Raw genomic sequence first — 26,603 nt, 5'->3', positions numbered from 1 at the left:
TGTCTGCAAAAAGATTAATACTTTGATTTTCTTTTACTTTTCTCTAGACCTTTTAACCTTTCATGGCTAGGATGTCATGCTGTAAATCATTAGACATATCTATTACAAGATTAAGCACTGGCTCATAAATTCAATAACTTGTTTTTAAAATGTCTCTGCACATGTAAATACTATAAAACAAATAAATATTTTGATATTATGATTTTGATATACGATTTACATTCATATTTCCTTAACTCAATAGATTACAAAATGAACTTAATTGACATAACTCACTGGCACAATTATCACAGTCTATCTTGATGAAGACATATGAATTATGTCAAGCATAAATCTAATTCATTAGGCTTTCCAATGTACCTCATTATTATTCTTTTCCAAAGGGCAATGTCACTAGGATGCACATTGTTCAGAACAATGCCTAGACTGTCTCAGTGCTTCCATGCCTCAGCAGAGAAACAGTTTATGGCAGAATTGTTTTACCATCATAAAAATTTATCATTTTCAGACAACAGAATTTTAAGCCCCCAAAAAAACACATTAACATAAAACTTATTTTACTTTCTGTAACAGATAATAACTGTAGAAATTCAGACAAGAATATCCTCTTATAGTGTTTATGGTGACCACAGCTCCATACTGGGACTGAAGCAACTCGCCATAAAAGACTGCAAGACAGTTAATCAAATAACTGTAACTTCCTTCACTTTTACAGCACTTCTTCAACTTCAAATGGAAGATAAAAATAGCCTCTTTCCTTTTAACAGATGGATAAATGAAAGCCTTATAAAGAGTTATACTACCTTGTCAACTGTGAGAGAGCAAAAGGAGAAGGGGAAACGGGAGCACAGTCCTTACCTTAAGTCCTTAAGTTAAAAAGTTTAAACCTACTTCACTTATATAAACAAAAGCTTATAGCTATTCTTATTGGAAAGGGAAAGTTCTAACAAGCAATTTCCTATTTCTAGTATTCTAAAAGCAAACAAACAAAATGATAAAAAAAACCCTAGCCTTGTTTTAAAACTAGGTGAAGACTCTAAGTTATCTAATAAATACAATGCATTTTCATCTTTTAATATACTTTTTACAGACACAAGGATAAGACTGAGCTTTCAATTATCCCCAGTAAAAATGAAAATACTTTTTAGAACTATTTTCTTCATCTGCTTATAGTGGGGTATTTTTCTGGAGATTTTGAACAGTCATAAACCATTTGAAAGAGACTGAAAGAGAAACATAAATTATTTCCTTACCTGCAATTTTACCTTCTCTATGAAGGTACCTCCTGCCTTGTTAGTGCAGTACTGATGTGTTTTCTGCCTTTGTCTCAAGCTTCAGAGATTCCTCTGATGATTTTTTCCCCATTTGCTTACCAACTCCCATTGCTGGCATTTTGAGGTAGTGCACCCACATTTGGTTCCAGGAATGCTGTCACAGCTGAGGGAATATAAGAGAACTAAAAAACAAGTTAGAAAACAGCAGAGCAATATCCAGTGAATATCAGTCATCAACTTGAAATGTTTTGGTCACTTTCCGCTCTTTTGATCAATTTAATATCTCCAAATGAAGAAATGCTTTCCCCATGCTTGGAAAAATCCTTGACAAAGAAGTGGGAACTGATGGAGTGCTGGGTACTCACTTAAAAATATATATATTTTAAGATGTCTCCAGCATGAATACCCATCGACTCTAATCCACAGAGGAAACAGATGAAAGGTGGCAGATTTGAAAGATTACAGAAAAAAAATCCCTGTCCTTCAAGTTTTAATAGAAGCAGAGAATGGGAAGCCAGATGATCTTTTACCTAAAAGATGATTTAGAGAAGCAATTAGGAGGATTCCTCATTGCCTAAGGAAAAAAAAAAAACATAAATTCTGACTCACTGTAAAGTAGTTAAGATTATGGTTGTTCATTCCCAACTAATAGTTCTTGTCATCTCAGTCACTGCAGAAAAAGAAGGAAAAACTGGTACTATTTGCTTAAAAAGCAAAACAGAAAATAAATCGGATGATAGCAAATCCACCATCCATGTTTGTAGTTTTAAGTAAGAGATATGAAATTTCACTGTCATCCTTTTGTGTTTTTGAGATACACAATCATAACTTCCTGTAGTGTTCTCGGAAATAGTTGTCATAAACACATCGTTATTTGCTTAACTCCTGAAAATGATAGTGTGATGCCTTTTCCTGGTATCATGCCATTTCCTGAACAACGTTTCCAACCATGATAAACTGATGCAAGACACTATCATCAGTGTTGAACTAAGTATAAACGTCTTCTTGCTTGATTATTATACAGACTTTTATAGGGAAGTTAGAAGTTCCTATAACTCTTCTTCATTGGTAATCATCTTGATATTATTCTGGATTTCGTGGTGTACAGAAAAGACATCCTTTCTGAAAGAAAAATATATATTCTAGAAAGTGTACTAATAATCTGCTTAGATATTTAGTTTAATTTGCATTTTTTAAAGAATATCATCATTCTTCCTCTTACTTGTTTCTTCCTGTCCTCTGACCAGTATGCAACCCAAAGCAAAGCATAATCAAATCAGAGTAGCTAACTGTAAGTAGACTCTGTGTTTCAAAATATGGACAAAGGAAGGAATGGCTAAAGGGGTCTGAAGTCCTTTAAATTTCAGGGGTGTAAGTATCAATGATGTTGTGATTCAAATTGAAGAGACAGAAAAAGAACTCTTGAATAGTAATCTCTTGACAGTTCTCCAAAAGGAAATGGTCTTTAAAAGTAGTAGGTTTCAAATATCACAAGTTGCAATCTCCTGTTCCATTGTTGTACTTTGAAAATGTTGAAGAAAATTATAGATTACTGAAATTAAAATGGTGCCTTGAAGATGATAAATTTGCTGTGCTCTACTTTTCTAATATCACTTCAAAAAGATGACAATGTGTTCAGCACAAAAAGCTTCAATTCAGGGTATTTCAGGAACAAGCTGTTGTTCTGGATGGCAACAGTAATATATATTACTGCATTCTAAAACTGGAAGAAGATATTTGGAACCTCAAAAATTGCAGCTTCATTACAACTCTTTAATCTGCTACTCATACTGAGTTCGTAGATACTGTCCCTTTGAGATCATATGCATGCTGCAGGTCCTACTATACAAGCTTCAGGTTACATCATACAGAGAAACCACAGGGATATTCCATAGTTTTAGCTAGACTCTCCACACTGAAGTTACATGAGACTCCTCATCATAGACTCTTGGAAGGGTCTGGATGACAGTTAGGACTGTTGGATCTTGGAAGACACAATCTTTGGATGTTAACTAGATGATGAAAATTCATGTAATATATACGTTTTTTTGAAGTTGTCTTATATTTGCAGTAGCAGTGCTTTTTCCTAAGGCGAACTTGGTCTTCACCAAGGTATAAACTACAACTTATGGAAGATTGAGGAAGAATGAACACTTTCAGAAGTTTTATGCGAATAGATTTCATCTTGGTCGTCTTCTATTTTTTTTTGCTTCATTTTGAGCAGTTCTTAGACATGACAGGACCACCAGTACATTCACTTTGTTTTTCATGGGAAATATATCTTAAAAACTGATTCCAATTAGTTTGAGAGCTTTCCACTCTTCCAGTGGCGTTTGTGAGTATGACTTTTGTATGTCTTTGTCTTATATAGTCCTTGTGTGACTGAAATTGTATGATTGATACTGATTATTACTCATTTCCTCCCTTACCTCCTAGAAGGCTCAAAAGCACAGAGGAGTCAGAATGGTAGTGCTGAGGTTTTCTATAAACAGGGGTAATGCATAAGGAGATGCCTCAAGAGAACCATGGGATTTGGGAGAATAGAAAATAGTACTTCTTGGCTTGGCGGTGGTCATTTCTCCAGCCCTGCATATCAATTTTACAACTAAGTAATAAAAAAGTTAAATGGATAGTTTGTTTCCTCATTGCAAATACCCATGGAAAGCGGTAGGTAGTAGATAATGTGAGATTTCACAATGCCTAAGTCTCTCTGAGATGAAATGCATCATTGTGTGTCATCTTCGTATATGGTGTATGAGGTAATTAAAGATCACTAGGATTTTCTAGGAAAAATAAAGAGGACTACTGGATAGTCAAACAACTGTTCTATTACAGCAAGAGACTGATAGAAAACGGAGCTGTGAACAAGAGTAGAAACATCTTTGATTTCAGTATCGAGTCTTTTCAACTTATTGGGGAAATGAAGGAGCCTTCAGAACTCATTCTTATTTTCCATCATAGAAGCAGAAAATAACCTCCAGAAATAAGGACTGTATCTCAAATATGCCAGAAAAGGGAAAACTCAAAAATAAATAAATAAAAAAGGAAAATCACAAGTGGAATCTTTTGGGACAAAGGCAGAAAACCTCTTGGCTGGACTGAAGGAGTGGACGAGTCTTATGTGGAAGAAAGTCATGTTTGATTAGTTAATTAATGATAGGCAACTGAAATCCAAATCTCAAATATTACATTTTTTTTTCTTTTAATTTTAGAGTAATTAATTCCATCAGTATTCAGGTTGCACAGAAGCTAACATAATGCTTTACAATGGATGTGTATGCACTCTTACCTTAAGAAAAATTATCCCCTCATAAAAATATATCAACAAATACATTTCATTTATTATGATTTGTACATTGTGTCTTCTCACAAAAAAAAAAAATAATGTGGAACCCATCTGAAAAGATAGAGATGGGAGCTACTGTAACCAAGAGGATATGCAACAAGGGATGAAAATGTCAGGACAATTTCTATGCAAAAGCTTCAAATTAAAAAAAAAAACTGTTATTCCTGTATTTGAAATAATAATTTTCTTTCAAGTAATATATAAATAAGCCCCTTCTTTCCAAAAGAATTATACCCATTATCACTGTCCTTATCTCATTCTCCTGATGTTCTTTCATTCCTTATATAGTTATCCGTAGGACTCTGAAAGCCAGAAATGAATGCAAAATTTGATACTGAAATTTGGTGGATGTTGAATGTTATCTTGACCTTTCCATAAAATATTACTGCACTTTGCATTCTGTGATTTTGTCTGTAACACTGCAATGTGCCCCAAAATGTCAATATTCAGACTTTTATGAACCTATTTCTAAACCTTCTCGATTTTGAAACTTTTTTCCAGAAGAAAAATCTTCTTTTTTTCCAGATTTCAAAGGATTTGGAATAAGACTCTTGTTCCACTTTATGATCAGATCAAAAATTCCTAAATAATTCCATATTTATGCTATAGGAGTGATGAGTATGAAACGAAAGAACAAAGACCAGAAAATAGGTCCAACCAGACAGTACTATAGTGTTAACTTTTGCATTTCTGGCATTCAGGTATATCTTTAAAGAACTTTGTACTTAATTTCACACATGATTTGGATTTTCTGCATTTACAGTCATTTGGTAGTGTGAAAGTTTAGTACTAAACTGTTACTTCTACTTCAAAGCTCCTGCATAGCATGATGGAATATTCCTACTGCCTGGGTCATTACCTTGATTCCCTTCTTTTTAGTCCTTTTGATTATTAGTCCCATTGACATATGACTTTTTTGTAAAAAATTGCCTTTGGTGCAAGGACTGTGACTAGTCTAGATTTCTGACCTATAAATGATTATCATAAAGCTGTAGGGCTAAACTCCCAACAAAAACAGGAACTTTTTTATATGCTAACACAGTGCTTACTTCACAGTAAAGAAATTTTAACAGTAAATCAACACAATAATTTCTGACTAATATAAGAAGCTAACTTCCTGACCCCAGGAAGTTTCATCCTATTTCCATCCTCAGCTTCCCAGCTAAGTTGTCTCCTGAAATGTGTATATATTTTTATGAAGATCTGAACATACTGTGAAAATATTTAAGCATTGTTTACACATGTATAAATATTGCTATTTTGATGACTGATTAGATACAGTGGGTCTCTGAGGTAGCAATGAGAAACATGCTGAGACAGCTGCAAATTTCTTCTAGTGACAGATTAACCATAGGCTTGAGAAAGAGATTCCAAGGCAATAAAGAGACTATCATATAGTGCAATCTCTCTTTTCCATGGCTAATATTTTCCCCAGTCCATACAGTCTGTACTTCCCTGTATTGTAACCATGTCCTTTTTATGAATTGCAAAGACGTTGTAGAAATACACTAGATATATGCTTGACAGTGTACACATATACATATTTTTGCTATAAATGTTCACTAAGGTACAGGTGAAGAGTCTATAGACGGAAGCTTTGTAGTTTTACAGTGAAGTAGCTTACTGTATAGCTGCCCAAGTAGTTACAGTACAGCCCCTCAAAGAATTGAAGGAGAAGCTATTTCTGTAATGATTTACTACTAACACCTGAAAGGTCAGTATTTCAGGTTTCAAAACAGTCAAAGCAAAAGGCAAATCAGTTCATGTGATGAAGGAAGGTAGTGGCTTTACACTGAAAAAACATCCGTTGAGAAATGCATTGCTATATTAGCATGGTTCTAGCACAATTACCTGTCCACAACTACCATCAGAAGGTAGTTGTGATCCATCAGAAACATTCTAGAAACTACCATATATAATACCTAAATTATGAATTTTTAAATATTCTGATTATACATCATCGCTACTGTTGTTTCTGAAATGCCTGGAAGAAGGAAAAGAAATAAAAAAGTGGGAGGCTACCACAACATCGATAATTCTTTCATCTTTGGCAGAGCAAACCAATATCTTTTCCACTTTCTCCTTCTCTGCTGGTTAAAGGGGCTCTGCATCTGCTGCTGATGCAAAGGAGCAGAGAACAATATGGAACATTGCTGATGCTAACACTAGGCTTACTTTCAAGACTAATTTCCTTTTCTTTTCGTATCCAGCAACACATTTTACCCTCCTTTATCACATTGCCTTATTCAAGTGGTGACTGTGACAGACATGTAGCAGTTGGCTCATTATTAATGCTGATGCTGGAAATATTGGTAATTACCATCCTCCCTCTAGCTCTCTTCCTTTGGCCTCCTTAGCAAAGCATTGCTATAAGATGCCTGATGGGAGCATCTTCGTTCTTTTGTGCTGAAAGTGTTATGAACAACATATTTTATAAACTGAAGTATAAATGAAAGCACTGCCTCTGCCATCAGCAGCTGTAATTAATTTAGAAACAATCCAGCAGCTACAAATGAGAAAGAGGAAGACAGGAAAAAACTATAAGCAGTATCAATAGCAGCAAGAGTGCATTGATTCAGAGCAGGGGAATTTACGTGCTGAGCACATTTGGCTTCACACAGACCCAGCTGTTGTGTTTAGATGGCATACCTTGTCCTCTTCCAAAAATGTTATTCAGTTGTTTCCTTCTTTAAATTCTAGATGCCATAATTCAAAATTAGATTAAATGGAATATTACAAATATCTGACTTCAGGCTCTCTTCAATATTGTTTTGGAATGTAGATAAACATGCTGAGTATGGATTTCTCCTCATCCTGGCAATATTCCTGTTATTTTTCACACTAGTCGTCTATCTCTGGTATTGATTTGGAAAGCAAATTTGGATTTGGAATGTAGATAAATATACTCAATATGGATTTATTTCTGTCCCTGTAATATTTCTCTTTTATATCTCTCTATCTCTGAAATATTTATTTTATATTTTTTACAGTACTCTATTTCTAATATTGGTTTGGAATATAGTTACATAGTAATATATTAAATATATTTGATTTCTTTCTCTACGGGAGTGTCTTTTCCCCATAGATTAAAAAATAATAGCTAGTTTTCAGAGTGACAATTCCAATTCTTTCTGTTTCTCATAAAAATGTAGGTGCTCGGCACTTCCAAAAGTTGGATATTCATTTCCAAAATGGGGTATTTTACAACTCATGTAAAAATACTACTAGCACCTGTTAATCAGAAAATATTTTGTTCACTTGCATCATGTTGAAATTGTCCAAGATTAATAATCTGTTCCCAGTATGCAACATTTCAGGTATTTTTGTTTAATTTCTATTTCATCATTACTTTCATTATACCAGCAAGTCAATTCTAAACGGCACGCATTGGTTGCCGGTTTCTGCTGCAAGTTAGATTGTTCAGCATGTTGCTCATCACAGTATGATTAACCTAGTTAGTTTGCAGTTGTGTGTCTTCAGAATATGACTACTGAAATTTCTCTTATATTGCATTTGTTAATAGCTTAAGTTAAAAATTCCCAAACTGACAAAGAATGAGGGGACATGTTAAGTCCATGTTAAAGAGTACCACCATCTTCCCTTTCCATCTAAATGTTAGATGCTAAGATAGTCATTGTAGATTTCCTTTAGTGTTCTGGGGAGAAATAGGCACCTCCTAAGGTTAGAGATTAATTGTTCTCTAGAAGTGAACAATTCCCTCCAAAACTACAAAGACAGTCTAGAGCATCAGCTGAGTTATCTTCCTTTAGAGAATCCAAACTCACACACAGTCAGATGAATTCCAATTTTTAATCAGATATTAGTACTGATTAGTTAGAACTGGTGCTAGCCATTTTACCTAGGTCAAACTAAAAGCTTGAGGACAAGATACTATTTCACATGGAAAATATCAGTATATATTCGCCCTACAACTTAATGTAACATCAAATCACCATCTCTGAAAAGACCTCAGCTTGTATCAAATCTCTGCAGCCCATGAGAACTTCCAGTTCATCCTTGGGCTTGACTGCACACTATTTCCACTATGTTACAGTTCCGAGATCTCAAGATAAAACTCAGCACACACCATTTACTATACTTCCCCACACTCAAGACAAGATATGTAGGAAAAAATAATATTTAAAAGGTAGTAAAAAAATTTAATTTATAATTTGCAATCAGATATACTTTTTAAAAGCGTTGAAGGTCACAGATTTTGGAAACCTGTGACTACAGTAGTTTTTAATTCAGTCTTCATGAATCTGTGAGCATGCTCGTATATCTTAGTTGCATACATTATATAAGAAAGATTATATGAAACTGTATAATATCACAGAATCACAGAATGGTTAAGGTTGGAAGGCACCTCTAGAGATCATCTAGTCCGACCTTCCTGCTCAGGCAGGGACACCCAGAGCACGGGGCACAGGGCAGCATCCAGGTGGGTTTTGAAGATCTCCAGAGAAGGAGACTCCACAGCCTCCCTGGGCAGCCTGTGCCAGGGCTCTGGCACCCTCACAGTGAAGAAGTTCTTCCTCACATGGAGATCAAACTTCCTGTGTTTCAACTTATTACCCCTTGTCCTGTCACTGGCCACCAATGAGAAGAGCTTGTCCCCTTCCTCCCTACATTCTCCCTTCATGAACTTACACATGTTAATCATATCCCCTCTCAGCCTTCTCTTCTCCAAGCTAAACAGGACCAACACACTCAGTCTCTCCTCATATGAGAGATGTTCCCGCCCCTTAATTATCTTAGTTGCTCTCCGCTGGACCCTCTCGAGAAGCTCCATGTCCCTCTTATACTGGGGAGCCCAAAACTGCACACAGTACTCCAGGTGCAGCCTCACCAGAGCTGAGTAGAGGGGCAGAATCACCTCCCTTGACCTGCTGGCAACACTCCTCCTGATGCAGGCCAGGATCCCATTGGCCTTAATAATAATATACATATATAATATATAATAATAATAATATACATTCTTCTCACCAAAAGCTAAGCAATAGAGCAAATAGTCATTGGCACAATCATGCCAAATCATTATGCCTCAGCTTAGCTATTTCCAGCCTATTTCCCCAGCCATGCTATGCTTATTTGTATTTTGCAAGAGTAGTTTCATATCAATGCTCTTTGCCTCTTCTTGAAACAGCTTTTTGAAAGCAATATTCAGTATTCCAGTATATTCTTTTTGATAAGAAAATAATCTCATCTCTGGCTTTTCTGTGGTATTTTACAGTTTTAACTTAGACATACATATTTGTATGTGAGTCTATTAAGAAGGAGATTATGGATGTCAATTGCATTCATAATATTAACCATATGCGGGTGTCTCGAAATAGTGTGAAAATCTCCTGTTTTTAAAAGACAGTTTCCTTGTTTTGCAAAAAAGGAAAGAAAACACTGTCAAGAAGAAACTTTGAATGAAGGTAACTGTACCAGAAGGAGGTTGTGGGGAAAAAAAATCAAAAGTAAACAACTGTTTTCCCTCCTTTTTTACATTTTTAAAAAATTATGTAAAGGAGGTAACAAGACAAAAAAAAGTCTTTATTTATTAAAACATTGAGGATAGACATACAGAAAAAAAAATCAGTCACTTCCATTCACAAGATTGTTTCAGCCTGGAGGAGAATGCCACAGCTTACCTAATAAATCTCAACTCTGTATTTATTTCATAATCCTACTAAACTGTTTATGAACATCCTCTTTTATATTAATGTAATACTTAAGAAAGCAAATATAAATTTTTATACGAAGTCAAAAAAATACTTTCTAAAATGTCATTCCCACTCTGCCATCCCTCCCGCAGACTACATAGATGTAATATAACTAATTCAAAGTCAATGCCTGAGTTTATGAGACCATTTCACACACCCACACTTTTACTTCCCCTTTCCATTGCTTTTCTGTAATTAATTCTTAATGTCAGACCTCTCCCACTATAAACTATATGCAGGCAAATTAGGAAATGTGGTTCCACTGTAAAATCTTTCCAAAATACTTGTGTTTCCATTCATAGGGCAAATAATTTCAACCTCATCGTTCTTAACATTTGAATTCTGAGTACAACAACATCCACACTCATTCTAATTCATTATTCATGCCTAACCTTATTGTATCCCTACATCTGAACAAAATGCAAAGCCTCAAGTTTATCACATTTTAAAAAATCAATTATTTTTTTCTCATTACTCACTTGTCCTTTTAGCAAAAAGTGACTGATATCATACGTATCAAGAAGCTGGTATCATCAGTCTCTATAGCAGTATGAGTAAATATGCTAAAGTACTTCCTTCCTATTGCTGTTTTTCTCTCTCACATAATATTGCACTATGAACAGGCTGAGATACAGAATATTGGTGCTGCTTTTGAATCTTCTATCCTGTAGAACAGGAGTTAATTAGGTTACTTCTGCTACACACGAAGAAGGCAAATGTACAAAAAATATTTAGAGGTGAATACAGATCTAATAATTTTTTAGGCCTTCTAGGAAAACTTTCACAAGGATTTTCCATGGTCTACTGAAATCATCCAAAATGTTCAGTTCCCTTTGTTCCTTTATACTTCTACATTATCTATGATAATCACATGCGGGTTATTTAATTTGACAATCAGAGGCTTTTTATTCATGATTTCTTAATACGGACTCTCTGTACAGTTCTTTATCATTTGTCTCAAAAGGGTGTTTGAAACCAGAGAGCTTTAGAATTCTTCCTTTTATTTCTAGCCTTTGGGGAACAGAAAAGGAGCTACAAAAGCAATGTAGCCATCACATATTAGGGGAAAGTACTTGCTTTTTGAAAATAAGCTACTCTTTTAACACAAAGAATCACTCACCTTCCTAGTAGCAATGTATATTTTTCTGAGCATCAGAAGGATTTCTATGAAATCCTCAGCATCCTGCATCTGGAATGACAGATCTTCAACCATTTAACTAGCTGATCATAGTGACTGAGACCGAGAGCTAGTTAGAAATTTGAACTGAAGTTTAGTATTTCCTCAAACAGGCTCTGAAGAGGTGTGGGAAATGAGGGAAGAAGGGGACAACAGACACAAAATGAACAAAATGGGCAAAAAAAAACAAAGGAAATTTCAGGAAATGGAATATTCTTCCAACATGACTGTGGTGATGACTATACAATCAGTGCACATCATGTCAAACTGAGCAAAGGACTGGCTTTTCCACAGCATTTCTTCTGAAGAGCCACGAGATCAATTCCAAGTGGCTACCATGAAGGACAAGAGAAGGCTGAATCCCATAAAGAAGTAGTCCTGTAGCAGAGGCACAAGTCCAAGAGGACAGGACCTCTGAATTTCTGCCTATTCCTAAAGAAAGAGAGAGCTTCCTAATCTCAACCAATGGAGAAAAGCCTTTCTTTCAACAAATATATTGACAATGAAGCCTCTTTAAGGAGTCTCTTACTGCAATCTCTCCTTTCTGTGATCTATTTTGCTGCACATATTCCCATTATTGATTACTGCTTTTTAAGCCTACACATTAAATATAAAACGGACTGTATACTTTAAAGCTAACTGTACTATGTATAAATGCATCAGAAACTAGGACAAATGTGTGTAGCACTATACATATATCTCTATAGATCTTAGCCTTGAGATCACAGGATCTAAATAAGACAATTTGCACCTAAGTAGAAGACAGCAATTTATCGGGAAGAAATAGAAAAGACAATCAAAAGAAAGGACTCAATAGCATTTCCAAACACTCACAATACCTTTTCTTTCTGTTCCAACACTATTAAATTTTATCTAACATATTCTACATGCATATAATGTAATTTGCCTTAGCATGTTCAAAGTTACGTGTAGGCAGCATTCAGCAAGGCTAGCTTCAGAGGAAACACATTCAAGAGAAGAGTCAGGAGTGGAATGGTACATCAAACACTGAAGAAGTATTCTTCCTTGAAAGGATGGCAAAATGTTTTAAAGCCTCATAAATAGAGAAGCAGCAGACATGCAGAGCTCTGTATGAAACAGAAGGTGTATAATTCAATCAGTACACACTACAGTGCACTACAGCCAGGACGTATCGCAGACTTAGGGTCTATACAAAGGTTTCAATCAAATGACATAAATGCACACACACATCAACACAGAATAAATACCACACTGGCCAATTATGGCTTGATACCACAAGCAATTATTAAAAATGCACAAACAAAACTGTCATTGTGTACACCTGGAGATGTGCAGGGACGAAGGTGTTCATGCTTGCACATATGCATATGTTTGTTTAGGGCAGATTTTTAATCTGCTTTGTATAGAGTAAGCATTATACTGACCCTGAAAAGATTCCCAAGCTGTGGCTTTAGGAAATCTGAACGATTAATGTGAGGAGTTATCAGAGGAATTTGTTATTCTTTTGTTTCTGTTAGCTCCTAGAAAGCTGAGATTACAATGGGTTTATTTTTTTTCAGATACTGCATTTGGTGAGAGTTAGATGTAACCCTGTTAATTCAATTTTGAACCAAAAACACAAAAAGTGCCAAACGGAGAAAATGAACGTACTGAAACCCAGTCAAAATGTTATAGTAATTCTCAGTTATACAAACAGAAAGAACCAGAAGATCATTAAGTAATGACACATTAAGTGCTTACTTACCATGTTCAGCAGTTTCAGTGTAGAAACATTGTAATTCCATGTTGCTGACAAAAATTCATTTGTCTTCTCTCCTGTAAATGAATGTCTTGTGCATTTCAAATATTACATAGAGCCTAGGTGGATTTATAGGCTTTGTGCTAGTGGTTGCAGAATAAAATATATACCAAAATGTAATACATGTGATTATTATCGGTAGCTGAAAAAGGGGTCAACTCTATTGTCTCTGTTGCTCACCTGAGAATGTCTGGCAAACTGCTTACCATGACCAAACAATTGCAAAGAAAGCTGAAAAAAAAACTGCCAGACCAAAAAGTCCAATCTCAATACGATGCTCTTCTCATGCTTTATTCTTCTCAGCTGTTGTCTTCTGAGTGCACCCAGTTTCCTGTGCGCTTTTTGTACCTGTTGGTAACATGTCAGGTTGGTATCATACCTACCCTAGTTGTTTTCACTTTATTCCCAGAGGAACAGCTCCATCCCTTCCGATCTGGAAGAACTTTACATTCTTCCCCTTCAAGACATGGCTGCATGTGGCACCACCATTTCTGCTCCACTATTGAAGCTACAAGAGAAGAAAACAAACACATCTGCTTGTTCTTGAAATGGAGGATTCAGTATGTCATTATGCTGCATTATCTGATTTATTTTCCAAGAGAATCTGAGAAATATATTAACTGACAGCTATGCTGTGACTTGCAGCCAGCTCAGAATCTGCATAACAAAATAAGCCTGAATTTGTACATGGTGCTGTCTGCATCCAAGTCAATTCCTCTATTATTTTTTTCCCTTTTTAGCTGTACTTCTAGAATTATTTTTATAGCATTTCTTTCCAAACCTCTTTTTTTTTTTTTTTTTTTTATGCTAACAGTTTTAGGTTTTAAGCAAAGATTCTTCTTTTAGTTAGTATGTTTTGTGTAAACTACTAATATAGTCTAGTTAGGCTGATTAAATTTATTCCCAAAGTTTGTATATTTACAGCTTCTTTGATGGTGAATAACATTTCAATAGTAAAGATAGCATGTATACAGTGGATCAGTCCTGCTCTTCTTTCAGAAAAAAAGATATGAAAAATGAACCAGGATTTTCCCAAACAAAACATATGAACCCATGACACATTTGTATGGAAAACTTCAATATCATACTGTGAATAGAAAGTTCTCTAAAAAGTGCTGGTATTAAAAGAGTGTAAATAAAGCCAGCATTATTTTATCTACTATCAATTTGTTTGTTCTTTTCTCTACAGTAAATTGTAAGTCTACAGCATATGAAAGTTATGCAGATTTTGCATAAAGACTTTTAATTCACTTCAATTAAGTGAATTTGATACAACACTGAGGGCACTCTTCTAAGTTAAATCAAATTTAGCTTCTCAAGGGGTCTCCTTTGCTGGCATCTAATAATTTTGCTTAGCACTTGCACAGAGTAATATCAAACAATTATTTTCCCTATCTTCCTTATAGTCACCTCAGGCGTGCCCTTCAAAATGAGCCTTCCTACTCGTATTTTAAATACTGCTAATTGTAATGGAGTGGTTCTCCTTGATAACTAAGCCTGGCACATCCCCTCCACCCCCTTAGCAAGCTGCAGCAAAAGGAAGCAATAGAAGGAGTCGCACCATCAACACAAGAAGGAGCTGCCCGGGTGGTACCTGCTACCTGCCCAGGGAAGCAGGAGCACTTCACCGTCTGCGACCTTTCTTCTATCTTGTTCTTATTACAACATCTGTGGAGCGCCACCACTTCACAGGTCCCAGTTTTAACATGGTGAGCTGTGCAAATAAGAAGATGCGTAACTGGATCACATTGCTAGGCACCATTATACTGTTTGTGATTTTTGTAATTAGAGATACATTAAACTTCGATCTGTGAGGCAATCTGCGATGCATGAAACTAATATTCCAATGACACTAACACTAAAATGTACAGTTTGTTTGTTTGTTTCTTTCTTTCTTGAGGGATAAACCTTGAAAGAGAAATGTTATAAACTTTAAATACTTTACTATGTTTTCAGAATCTTTGTCTCCAAAATTTATGTACAGGGCAGATGCAAATTTTGATATCCTACAATATCTGTCCATCCTTTCTGAGGACAGTGACTGTCCTCAAATAAAAAGCAGGAAAAAAAATTACTGAGGAATCACATTTAAACCTGGCACTGTAAATAAAGTCTGGGAACACAGAGGATCAAAGCTTTCCAAACATATGGGGCAACAGGACAATTTTCATTACCCAATATCCAAGATAAGGCAAGATAAGGTAAGAGGAGAAAATAAATGCAAACTGCCCTTATAGTTCAGCAGCCAGTTAACAAGTGTTCTGCAATTTAGAACAACAAAAAAAAAAAAAGCATTTTGAAAGAACTTTCACTGGTTCACTAAAATAATAATAATAATAATAGTAATAATAATAATAAAAAAAAACCAGTCCAGATGTTTCTGGGAACAGTTCATTTCCATTTGAAGGAAGAGAAAAAGAAATATGAACTTTTAGTTGGCATTGATACACAAACTAGTAAAGGAAGAAATCTGAATTTTGAATCATGAGAAGCAAAAGATTTTAAGAGGGTATCTAAGTCCTTTTCTTTCTTCGGCCGCATAACAATTTGAAATCTTTTTGCAAAGCCTATGTGTTACAAGTTTCAGCTACTTGTACATGCCTAGAGGCAAAGCATACATGAGAGCTTCCACATGGAGGAGACCATACTGAAGGGCTTACGGGGGCCCAATGATGATCATTGCATCCACCCAGATCTTGCTGCACACTCTCACCTCTCCAAAGGGCCAGCATGGATAATAATACATGGATATATAACAATAGTGAGGTAGGATATGGACCTGTCCCTAGGATGTGCCTAGGGACAGAGCCCACAGGCTTCTGTACAGCTACTTAGAGGATCTGGGTCCTCATCAACAAAACAGAAACTACTAAAATTTGCATTCAAGCACTTATGCAGTTTTCGCTAGAGCAAAGTCTGTGATCTCTATAACGACTTGCTGCAGCGCACTATGCCAGCTTAGATTATGCTCTTTAGTATCACGCCGTCCTACAGCTGGAATGACATAACACAAAGCGACTGCTTAAACCACAACATGTCACATTGTGATACACTGAAATGTGATACATAAATCAGAAACCTAAAAGAAAAAAATCTCCTTCTGCATATTTTTTAAAAAATTAAGCTTTTTAATTCATTAGATGAAGAGGAAGCATTATCTGTAGGAACTTTGCAGTATCTGGTATCTTTATATCTTTGGGAGATGCTAAATAAACATTTTTACAACTAAGACTATTTTCTGCTATAAAAATTATTTTTATTTATATTCCAAACAGTTACACGGGTTTATTTTCCAATGGAACAATTTTAATAATTGCATTCATTTTTCTCAATATAACTTTTAGAATTTTTTAAACTAGCTTTATTTGTTAATATGGTAAAAAACGATTCTACATTATACTTATGTATAGCATATATTAGAAGAAATAGATTCTGCTTTTGTAAATTTGCATTAATGTTTATTTTGATAGGCAGATTTGCATTTTATACCCACATATGCTAGCACAAATTCACTGATTTGCTTTTTAAAAGAGGTATAACAAAACAGATATAGAATCTTCAGAAAATGAAGTAAATCTAGTGAGTGGTAGGCTGTGAACTTGTTCTCACTTTATTTTTCTCTATATTAGTTTTCAATCCTTATTTGTATTCTATTATGTCTCCCTGATCTTGAAATTTTGTCTCCTTGGGTCTCTTATTAAACAGCTTTACACAGCTCCACTAGGTCTCCAGAAATGCCATAATATACCTGCTAAGAGAAAATAAAGTACTAATTATGTGCTCCTTTAGCCATCTGGAATGGAAGTTGGTTAAAAGAGTTGCTGTAAAACGCTGTAAGGGAAAAGTTCATACTGAAACAAAACTTTTGAAAGTCTCACTTCTTGCTAATTAGGGAGAGAAAATCAAGCATTTACAGACTTCTATGGGAAAGCAGTCTAATTAAATGAAATGGTCACTAACTCACATACAGTAAGGCACAGCGTTTTTTAAGGGTGAGGACATGAAAATGGGATGGAACTAAAAAAAAAGATATGAGATAGTATTTTAGGGAATCTTTAAAAAACCTACTTTGAAGTTTTCTAGATATAATAATAAAATAACCTGGAAAAGTATACTAAGATATCTCAAATGTTGAAAATCTAGGCCAGCTCTCCTCTAGTTTCTATTCACCATCTGGAGTATGCTAAGAATATTCCTAGAGAGGAAATGTAGTGATTTCAGCTCCTTAGCTACCAAATAATTAAGTTGCAGTGCAGTAAGTATAATACCTGTCACATTCACGTGAAATGAAAGCCTCTATACATTAGACAAAAGTTTTCCCACAACCTAATACAAATTAACCTCATTAAACCACTGAACCATTCCAAAATAGTACTTTATGAAATTCACATTTGGGGTTTGCTTCTTCTTCTCCTGCCACAGACTTCCAAGTATGCTGCTTGCTATGCAGAAAATGTTTGAGGAATTGAATGTCATTCTGGCATCTGAAGAAAATCATTAGTCAAAACCACTGCAAACACTCAATCCTGCAATCTCTACTAATGCACATAATACCTCCAGAAATCAATGTGAAAAAAGACTGAAGAGATTCAGAAATGTATTATGCCATAAAAGTGTGTTAATATAGATATGTACAGACTGCGCAGTTTCTCCAATAGCTACTTATACCAATTCTAGAAGATATAGCTCTGTAATATTATCATGATTAGAAAACAGAAATAATAACATCTCACCCATTAATAGTATATCCTGTAATTAACCTGTCATTTTTATAATATTTTTCATGTAGTGAAATTGTCAGTGACTCTCCCAGAAATCTGTGTGATATTGGGACATTGAAAACATGCCTGCAATTATACACAAAATATATAAATCTAAAATCAAGAAAATGTGGTCTTCTAAATTCCATTGTTCATAAGATCTGATAATCTTTTATTAGCAGTCACTTATATACTCATAAAACTATAATCATAGTCTAACTATATTCATAGTTGTGATACCCATCTACTAGGCCATAGAAAATGTTCTTCGCTGAAAGCTGAATAGGTTACACATTAATATATCCATTGACCATTAACAACAAGGAAAAGATTATTTTGCCTTGGACTACATGAGATTAAGTCACAGCTTCTCTCCGTCCTTGGGCCCCAGGCTCCTCCTCATCATAGTAGTCACTGTATAAACAAAGAATAAGAAAAAAAAAATCTCCAAAATGAAGCTCTGTTATATATTTCCTGTGAATATATAGGTACAATAGTTGGTGATACCACTAAATCAGCGAGAGCTACTCAAAAAGAACGCCTGGCTATTTTCTCACACTTTTCATCTCTTGCTTTCACAGACACTACCCTTGGATGATCCTTATGGTAAGCCAGAGATTTAGATGGGCTGGATACAGTGACTGCAGAGTAGTTTTGGCTGGAGAGCAGCAGCAGGAGCATGCAGCCCTGGGCACAGAGACAGGCAGCTCCATCACCTCCTCTTGTGGAAACCAGCTTCTACACCATCTTACAAGCACTGCTAATCCATTTGCTTCATTTTATTACATTTCAGGTACTTACTCTGTGATCAGATAACATGTGATCACATTTTTTCAAGTGTGCAAAGCTTTGCTTGCATGTGTCTGCATGTTTTTTTTAAGCTCTTCACAAAATTAGAGTCCTAGTTGAAACAAGAAGCAACAGATCAGCAGCAACAAGAAGAGTGGAAATGTCTTTTAGCAATGAATTTCAATCCAATTTACATTTAATATCATATAGACTTTGTCATCTTTGTCATCTTGGGTATAATCAGCAATATGTCCCATATGAAATATTATAGTGATATAGTCTTTCAAATATTCACATAAGTACTCTTTATTCATGTAAACCTTAACCACATGAGTAATTATTTCAAAGCTATAATGGAACTACTTTTTTTTTAGTAACCATCTGCAAGGGAAAGCATATAATATTTCAGCAGATTATCAACCTGCTTCATCCTTTTGCTGGAGTGATTAGTCAATATTCTGTACCGCAGTATTTTAAGAAGTACACTTAATGGGGGAGGGAGGGGAGAAGGAAGTAGTAATTGATATCAGGAAAATAAATAAAATTAGTGCTTTGACTGTACCATTTCCCAAATTTGCCTCTAAATTACTGTACTACTGTTAAGTGGCCTGAAAAAAAAAAAGTGAGTTTTTCTTCTCTGTGCAGTTCATGCAGACTGACATGGAAACTGCACAATATCCCTCTATACTTCAGCAATTTCAATATGTCACATCAGTCTTAGCGCCACTGCAGATAGGAAGCATACAAATTAACTTGCAAAATCTCACTCTCTCACACATACAGTATTACATTTTTTTTCAATTGTTTAATAAGCATTACTAGCTGCCACATCTAAGCAATCAAACTCTTATGAAATCACCGCTAAGCCAAGATTTAAAGCATACAAAAAGAAATATATTGACTAGCTCCTTCACTCGATTAATTTCAATTTCCTTCTTTTATATATCCACCCTACAGCAAGTAAGGAAGGAACAAAATTTAATTTAATTAAACTTTACTACTACCAGTGTTGATACGTCTGCAGTTGTGATAATCTAAGACTATATGAAATATGAAGTTTATGTTAGAAGTCAAAATTTTATTAGACCATCCATTACTGCAAGCAGGAAAAAGCTGAGAAGCTTTTGGGCTTACAGGCTTCAGGTCAGCTTGCATGAACAGAAAACACAAGACACCTTCATTTTTGCCTCACAGGACAGATGGAGAATTGGCACGACCGAAGTCAGAAAAAGGAGAAGTGTTTCCCCATGTTAGTCATAATCTAATTGCCTCTGGTATGCAGTGAGACACCAAATCCCTAAAAAGCACTATTATGTTTGCATCAGCATGAACTTTACTGAGCATAACCTTTAAATACCTTAACCCTTTAAATAAAGGGGTTTTACTTGATGTAAAAACCTTTAACTCCAAAGACTTGGAGTTGATCAGCAGCTTTACTTTATCAATCATAGTTGCAACTGGATTTGCATCTTATATATGTATTCTGATGACTGTTTATACTCCATCTCTTACAGTGATGGATTGAATGATGACATACATTCCAGCTATGTGACTGAAAGATATCATGAAATATGATTAGTAAATCATGTTTTAAGCTGTCATTAGAACTGTCATTTTAATAAGTGGCTCATTTGCTAAGAAATCAATACTGAAGAAATGTAACTATATGTAGATTCCAAGCAAATCTGGTTACATTAAACCAAAATCTTAGCATGCTGAGAAGGGACAAGAAATAATTGTTTCCACTTTCTTTTTTTTTTTTTTTTGCATTAACAATATATCAGAAAATTTTAAAACATATTTAAATGATGCTTTATTTTCAAAACAAAATATTTAAATTAATATGGCGGGGGGGGGGGGGAAGAACCTTTTGTCTTTTTTTCCTGTTTGGCCAGTGAACTGAAAAATCAATTACAGCCACAGCAGTAATTCCTGTGTCCTCAATGGTGACAATGAGGCATGTTACGGTTGTAGTGCACCTCAGGAAGAGCACTCATGCTGCTTTATTTTCCAGATGACACATGGAGAATCACTGTAGAATCAGTAGGAAAAAACAATGATAATCTTATCTTATTGCATGCTATTACTACATTTCACATGACTACTTAGGTATTTGCTTATTTATTCAACTGATGTCATATGCATTCAAAATATTTATGTAATTCAAACCTAGAGTAAAATTCAAGTCAAATATTAAATTTTCCTGTTGAAAGGAAAATTTTGTCCACCGGCAAAAGTTGTTCTTTAAGTCTCTTGATCATTACTTTTCCATATGCCTAAAACTGAGCATGTGACAAGTACCCTCACCTTAGCATGGCAATGTTACAGAAGGAAAAATATCCATTCTTCACTGAAAGGCAGGAAAACCTGCTCTAAATTAGAGCTAGCTTTGGCCAGACCCATACTGAGTGGGTAGAGAGGCAGCCTATTGCCCACAGGGGTATAGGACCTACCTATAGGATGTAGGCAGAGTTTGGAGATCATTTAAAATTTATTCTTAGTAGTTTAAGGGAGTTGTGGGAATGCATGAGATTCATTATGAAATGTTTACTGGAAGGATAAAGCATTGAGAAAGGGAGGGGAGGTCAGGGAGCAAAAAGTGTCAAAACATAAAAGCGAAAAGATAAAAGGGATTGGTCAAGTGTGAACTGGGACTGCTCAGTACACTTGCCTGGCTGAGCCCTGTGCTTGATCACTGGAAGCTATATTCTCATCAGATCCTACTTCTAGCTGACTTTTGTGGGTGTGTGTTTATGCTCTATTCTGAGAGAGTCTGCGTGAATACCAGGCTGGACTACTTAGCGTAAACTAACAGATCTGCTTGCCAGCTTCTGGAGTGGAACCACAAAGCTAAGGCTCAGTGATCCTGTGAATACAGCTGGGAAGCTGCACATCTGAGACCAGCTGCCAGTCAGGCTGAAAGTCTAAGGCAAGCTACTGCAGCACTACATACTCTGTGTATGTACATATATATGTATCCCTCTCCACCAGCAAACTTCAGCCCTGGAGAGGAGGCACCAGATTGTGTCACAAGTGCCACTTGTCATGTCTGTGTGACTGTTGGACATGTTAATGCCAGGAAAGGCTCTGTGTGTTGTCTGTAAAGACCTGTGTGGATTGCCACTTGGCTACTATGTCCATGAGTGTGTCTATGTGTTTATTTAAACATGTTCATAAAGCATAAGTGCTCAGGATCACTGTTGGCAGGACCTGGGGATAGGGAGCCACAGCTGCCTCACATCTACTCAATTCCTGAATTTTGCAGCACCTAGCAGCATTAGAAACCTTATGGAAAGAAGAAATAAGCAAGGAAGACAGAGACATTTGGCAAAATAACCTTCAGCTTTTGCTCCTAAGAAATGTACACAGACTGTTAGAGAAATGCTCTCCTATTAGGAGGGTTACCTGCTAGATCAGCAGGTCAGTAGATGGAGAGAGGGAACACACTGAAGCACAGCAGCAGGTCAGGCAGGGGAGCTACACTCCTTGATCAGAAAGCTTCTCCCATGCCACAGACCATGCAGACCTTATTTTTGCTTGATTTGGGGAGTGCAATGAGGTGGGCAATTCCCCGGGGCTTTGACAGCTTATTCATTGCATTCACATTTTCATACTTTGCATAGCTGCTAGAGCTGTTAAAAGTTGCTTGGTCACCTTGGGCAGTTAAAAAGTCAAAACAGACAGAAGGCAAATGACAGTCTGCCTATACCGGTGGAGAATGAGTTCCATTAATTTTACTTTAAAGTACAGCATTGCTATTCAGTTCTCCTCTCTTCTATTGGGACTTGTATCCTGGGACAGGTTCTCAGGTGAATTGTTAAATAACAGAGCTGATTGCTTGGATAGATTATTTTTGTACTGTCACCTGTAGGTAACACACGCACAAAAGATCCTGCTAAATGCAGCCTCTACCAGCCTTCCTGCATTCAGTGTGGTCTTTTCTCTCCTGAGAGACCCATTCTAAAATTACAAGAGTAATTCTTGATAAGTATTTATCCTGCAGATGTTAGCCTAGCTCCTCTCCTAGGGCTGCCTCTACCATGCAATTAACCCACTTAGTCCCGTTGGATGGAGACTGGTAAGGAAAGTTCAAATGGCAACACTCTGCTGACAGCATCTCTGGTAGCCTTTAAAAACAGAGCTAATGAATGGCTTGCCATAGTCACATTGCCAAGCATACTTTTCCGCCCAGTGCCAAAGAAAAATCTCATCCATCAGCTTGTCTGCCAGCCACCAGTTATAGCCATCTGTGTGGGAAGACTTTCTCCCTTTTGGAAAAAAAATCAAGGAAAACTACAATGTAAGCATTCCCCCTGAGAAGAGCTCACTAATGATCCACTGCAGTCAACTTAGATATCCCAAAGGTACCACATGTGCACTGAAATGGACTGAAGTATTGAGTTATCTCCACTGAATGAGAAAAAATCTTACCAGCTAGTACAAAAAGCTGGCATGGCCCCAGCTGGGCACGCAACCTTTACAGATATAAAGTCACAGATGGAGCACTTCATGTAGGATCTCTTGGACCTGCAGAGCTTGGAGCCATCTGACTTTATCCTCGTGGCCTTGCTGAGGCTAATTTTATTCAATCAGTCTTTTGGCAGGAGTAAGCCAATTACACAAAAAAAGCTTATCTCCTCTCTAACTAAAGTCAGGGTCTTGTAGCAGTGTCTACAAATGACAGATTCATGATGAAGTTTTAACTAAAGGTACAGGAGCTCAAAACAGATTTTTCAGGGAGCCTAAAGGACAATTTCCCCTTTTTCAAATGATCCCCTCTTGGCCAGCAGTGTTTCCCTCCCTGGGTCTCACTTTCAATTTTGAAAGCTGGTGATTGCCCCCTTACCTGACCACAGAAGAGCTAGAGGTGAGATTTAGGAGCGTCACTTGGGACGCTGCAGATCTTTGTGTGCCCACCCAGAGACCAACAGCACAGAAAAGGCACTTGCACATTTCCCCATCCCGCTCACCACATTGCATGCTCCTGTATGGACCAGAAACACAGGTGACCCACTGTGTTTTTTCGAGGCTTCCTTTGTTTGTTGTTGTTGTTGTTGTTGTTGTTGTTGTTGTTGTTGTTGTTGTTGTTTGTGGTTTTTTTTTTTTTTAAACCGCTGTTGACTGACACCACCTATTAGACAAGCCCATGTAGAAGTGGCTTCAACACTCAAGGTGAAACACGGCTTATAAATATTACAGGAAGTCAAAAGCCCCAGTACCTCCAAGGTTGTTATCAAACATGTTAAGCAAACGATATAGTAAAATGTACAGAAATTTTGCAAATTAACAGTCTGGGGTTTGAGATTACTAATTATATGATTTTACAGAGAAAAAAAAAGACCAATCCAGCTCTCAGGCACTCAAAAGAACATTTGGCACAGAGATTTTTTATTCTCTCTTATTCCCTCTATGGGCCTTCTGCCAAATATTTCAGCTCAGCAAGAAGCAGTAGCACATGTCTCTGTGCAGTCTTCAGTATGAGGCAGACTACCAAAAAAAACTACATTTTTCCCTCTGTTTCAATGCTTATGAAGCTTGTAGTTTACAGAGTTTACAGAAAATATGTTTCCCCTGTTTCCTTAGATGACTCTCATCGTCAATCTCCTTTTCTTTCCAGCTGACCCAAAATGTTTAGGGCACATTTTACTAGATGGCAAATTAGCATGATTTCAATCATGCATCAGAAAAAAAATAAAGCTTTCCTCCATCCCCTTATATCTGAATGAATCCCTGGCACATAGCCCTCACCTGATGTAATATCTTAAGAAAAGTGCTGTGTATGGGGGTCTGTATAAAATAGTTTTTGTATAACAAGATGGAGGGGTAAATTCACCAGTACTTTTGATCAGCTTCCAGTGCTCTCATGCTTATCAGAAAGTAGCTCAATCCCCTCAGCAGACTAAAGGTGAGCAACTAGGGAAGAGCAACTGTGGTTTTCTTGAGGAAAGATACAACAGGAACCCTGTGGGTTTTTTTTTCCCCATCTCAACTCACAACTAGTTCCTTATTTGTGATCTTGTTTCCACAATTAAGGTATTTAGATAACAGACCTCAGCATTTCAAGTTTAATTCACATTTAAGAACCTGTGCATTACAAGGAATTTGAGTAACATTTTAATGCTTTTTTCTTTTATGAAAGATGTTTTGCACCTTTTGTTAACCGCCCCCCTCCCAAGACTCTCCACGGTTAGAAGATCAGTAGTCTCTCAAATTTATTTTGCATCTCTTTAATAAATTCCAGAAGAAAAGAAGAATAGAAAGAAAGCAGCATCTTTCAAAGTCATCAGCCCAAAGACTTTTTCTAAGGATGTACCTGAACATCAGCTGTTTAAACAGGCGACATCTGCATTGAAGAACAATTACGCTGATTAAATGCAGAATACAATCTGTGTCAGAAGCACTTTGGGACTTTAATGATGACCTTACACAACCCACTTATGACCTTATACAACCCAATGAGGTCAAGCTGGACATATGAATATCCTACTAACTTAGTGATTCCTATTCTGTAGAATTCTTCAAAACATAAAATTCATAATACAGACCCAAAGAACATCTGTCTTTTATATAGAAAAGCAGAAAAAAAAAAACTTTTTTTGTTGTTGCTTGCTGCTTGTTTGCTTGTTTTTCACAGGCAGAGCTTTAGTCAACGCACCAATTTTTTCTTTTAGGTTTGTTCAGCTTTATTTTGCTTTGCTTTATCTATTTTCATAGCTAAAAGTAGAATGATATATCTGAACTAATTTAAAGCTTCTTTAATGCTATAATGCATTTTCCAGTACATCACATACCATTTTTGCAGCTCTCTAATGCATTTCCACTTAGTCTGTCAATTAAACCAAAATATATCAAATATCTGCCTCGAAATAGTCTTCCCAAGAACTGCAAGTGCATATATAAAAACTATATTGCATTGATAAATGCATTGATAAAAACTATATTAACACTTTATTTTTCTTGTCCTTTCCCACTCCTAACTTCTAGGACTTCCTTACAGCTCTTCAGACTTCCCCAAATGTATTAAGAGAAACTTTGTAGGACATTCCAGTGCACAGTTCACCATCTGAAAGAAAGATCTTAATTTTAAGTTTCAGCTTCTTTCTGTCAAGCCCCAGGCAAGCTCTTTGAAGTGCAGAGTCAGGGGAGGAACTTAACTCAGGCCTTTAAAATAAAACTGCTAACAAGGCACATGTCTAGTCCTGTGAAATCCCCTCTTTTAGAATGAGCTCCCCTGCCACCACCTTCCCTCTACATTATTGATTCCATATAAATAGCAAGTCTCTAAGTCATAGGCATGATGAATCAATAAGTATCTGTAGAGAGAGTCTATGAACTGGATGGCCTGGGAAGAAACTGGCTATTCTTCAAGAAGGAGAAAAAGCAAGCACTTTTCAACAGGCAAAATAAAAGAGGAGAAACTGTCAGGAGAACCATTCAGGAATGTGCAATGAAGAGTATTTTTCCTCAAGGATCTGTAGTATATAGTATTTTCAGATATCTCTGCTTGCTGAACTAGTGTATTTTAAGACGCTCCTAGAAGATTCCTTGGCACTTGTTTCTGAAGGAAACCTGGTTAATAAAAGCTGTTGATAGAAAAAAGTAACTATCACTGTCATTGCTATCTGAAGTCAGAAACTGCAAAAAATATCACAATGCCCAGGACTTCATAAGCCCATGTTACAAAAATGATCAGGTAGTGAAAGCGTCTTAAGTAATCCCCACCTTCAAGGGAAACCTGTTAAAAACTAAGATATTAGAAAGAAATT

The 26,603-nt window shown here is 36.3% G+C and overlaps 1 protein-coding gene and 1 long non-coding RNA gene across 2 annotated transcripts in view; both read right to left on the bottom strand.

Annotated features, from left to right (window-relative positions):
• The window catches only part of FAM19A2 (family with sequence similarity 19 member A2, C-C motif chemokine like), a 50,872-nt gene that overhangs the window by 9,724 nt on the left and 14,545 nt on the right, over positions 1–26,603 (bottom strand). The window contains exons 2-3 of the mRNA XM_026037248.1: positions 14,850–15,002; positions 13,672–13,796 (exon numbers count right to left, since the gene is read on the bottom strand). Of these exons, the coding sequence (XP_025893033.1) occupies positions 13,672–13,796; positions 14,850–15,002 (278 nt within the window). The remainder of the gene's footprint in view (positions 1–13,671; positions 13,797–14,849; positions 15,003–26,603) is intronic.
• On the bottom strand, positions 12,498–13,448 carry LOC112945608. Its single transcript, XR_003249046.1, has 2 exons — positions 13,235–13,448; positions 12,498–12,596 (listed from the first exon to the last, which is right to left on the bottom strand). It is a non-coding gene; the product is annotated as an uncharacterized LOC112945608 (long non-coding RNA).

The sequence above is a fragment of the Nothoprocta perdicaria genome, unplaced genomic scaffold (assembly GCF_003342845.1).
Source record: "Nothoprocta perdicaria isolate Ctin4 unplaced genomic scaffold, notPer1 scaffold_194, whole genome shotgun sequence".
NCBI lineage: Eukaryota > Metazoa > Chordata > Aves > Tinamiformes > Tinamidae > Nothoprocta > Nothoprocta perdicaria.
Note: the sequence above shows the minus strand (reverse complement) of the source record. Positions and strands in the feature narration are given on the sequence as shown.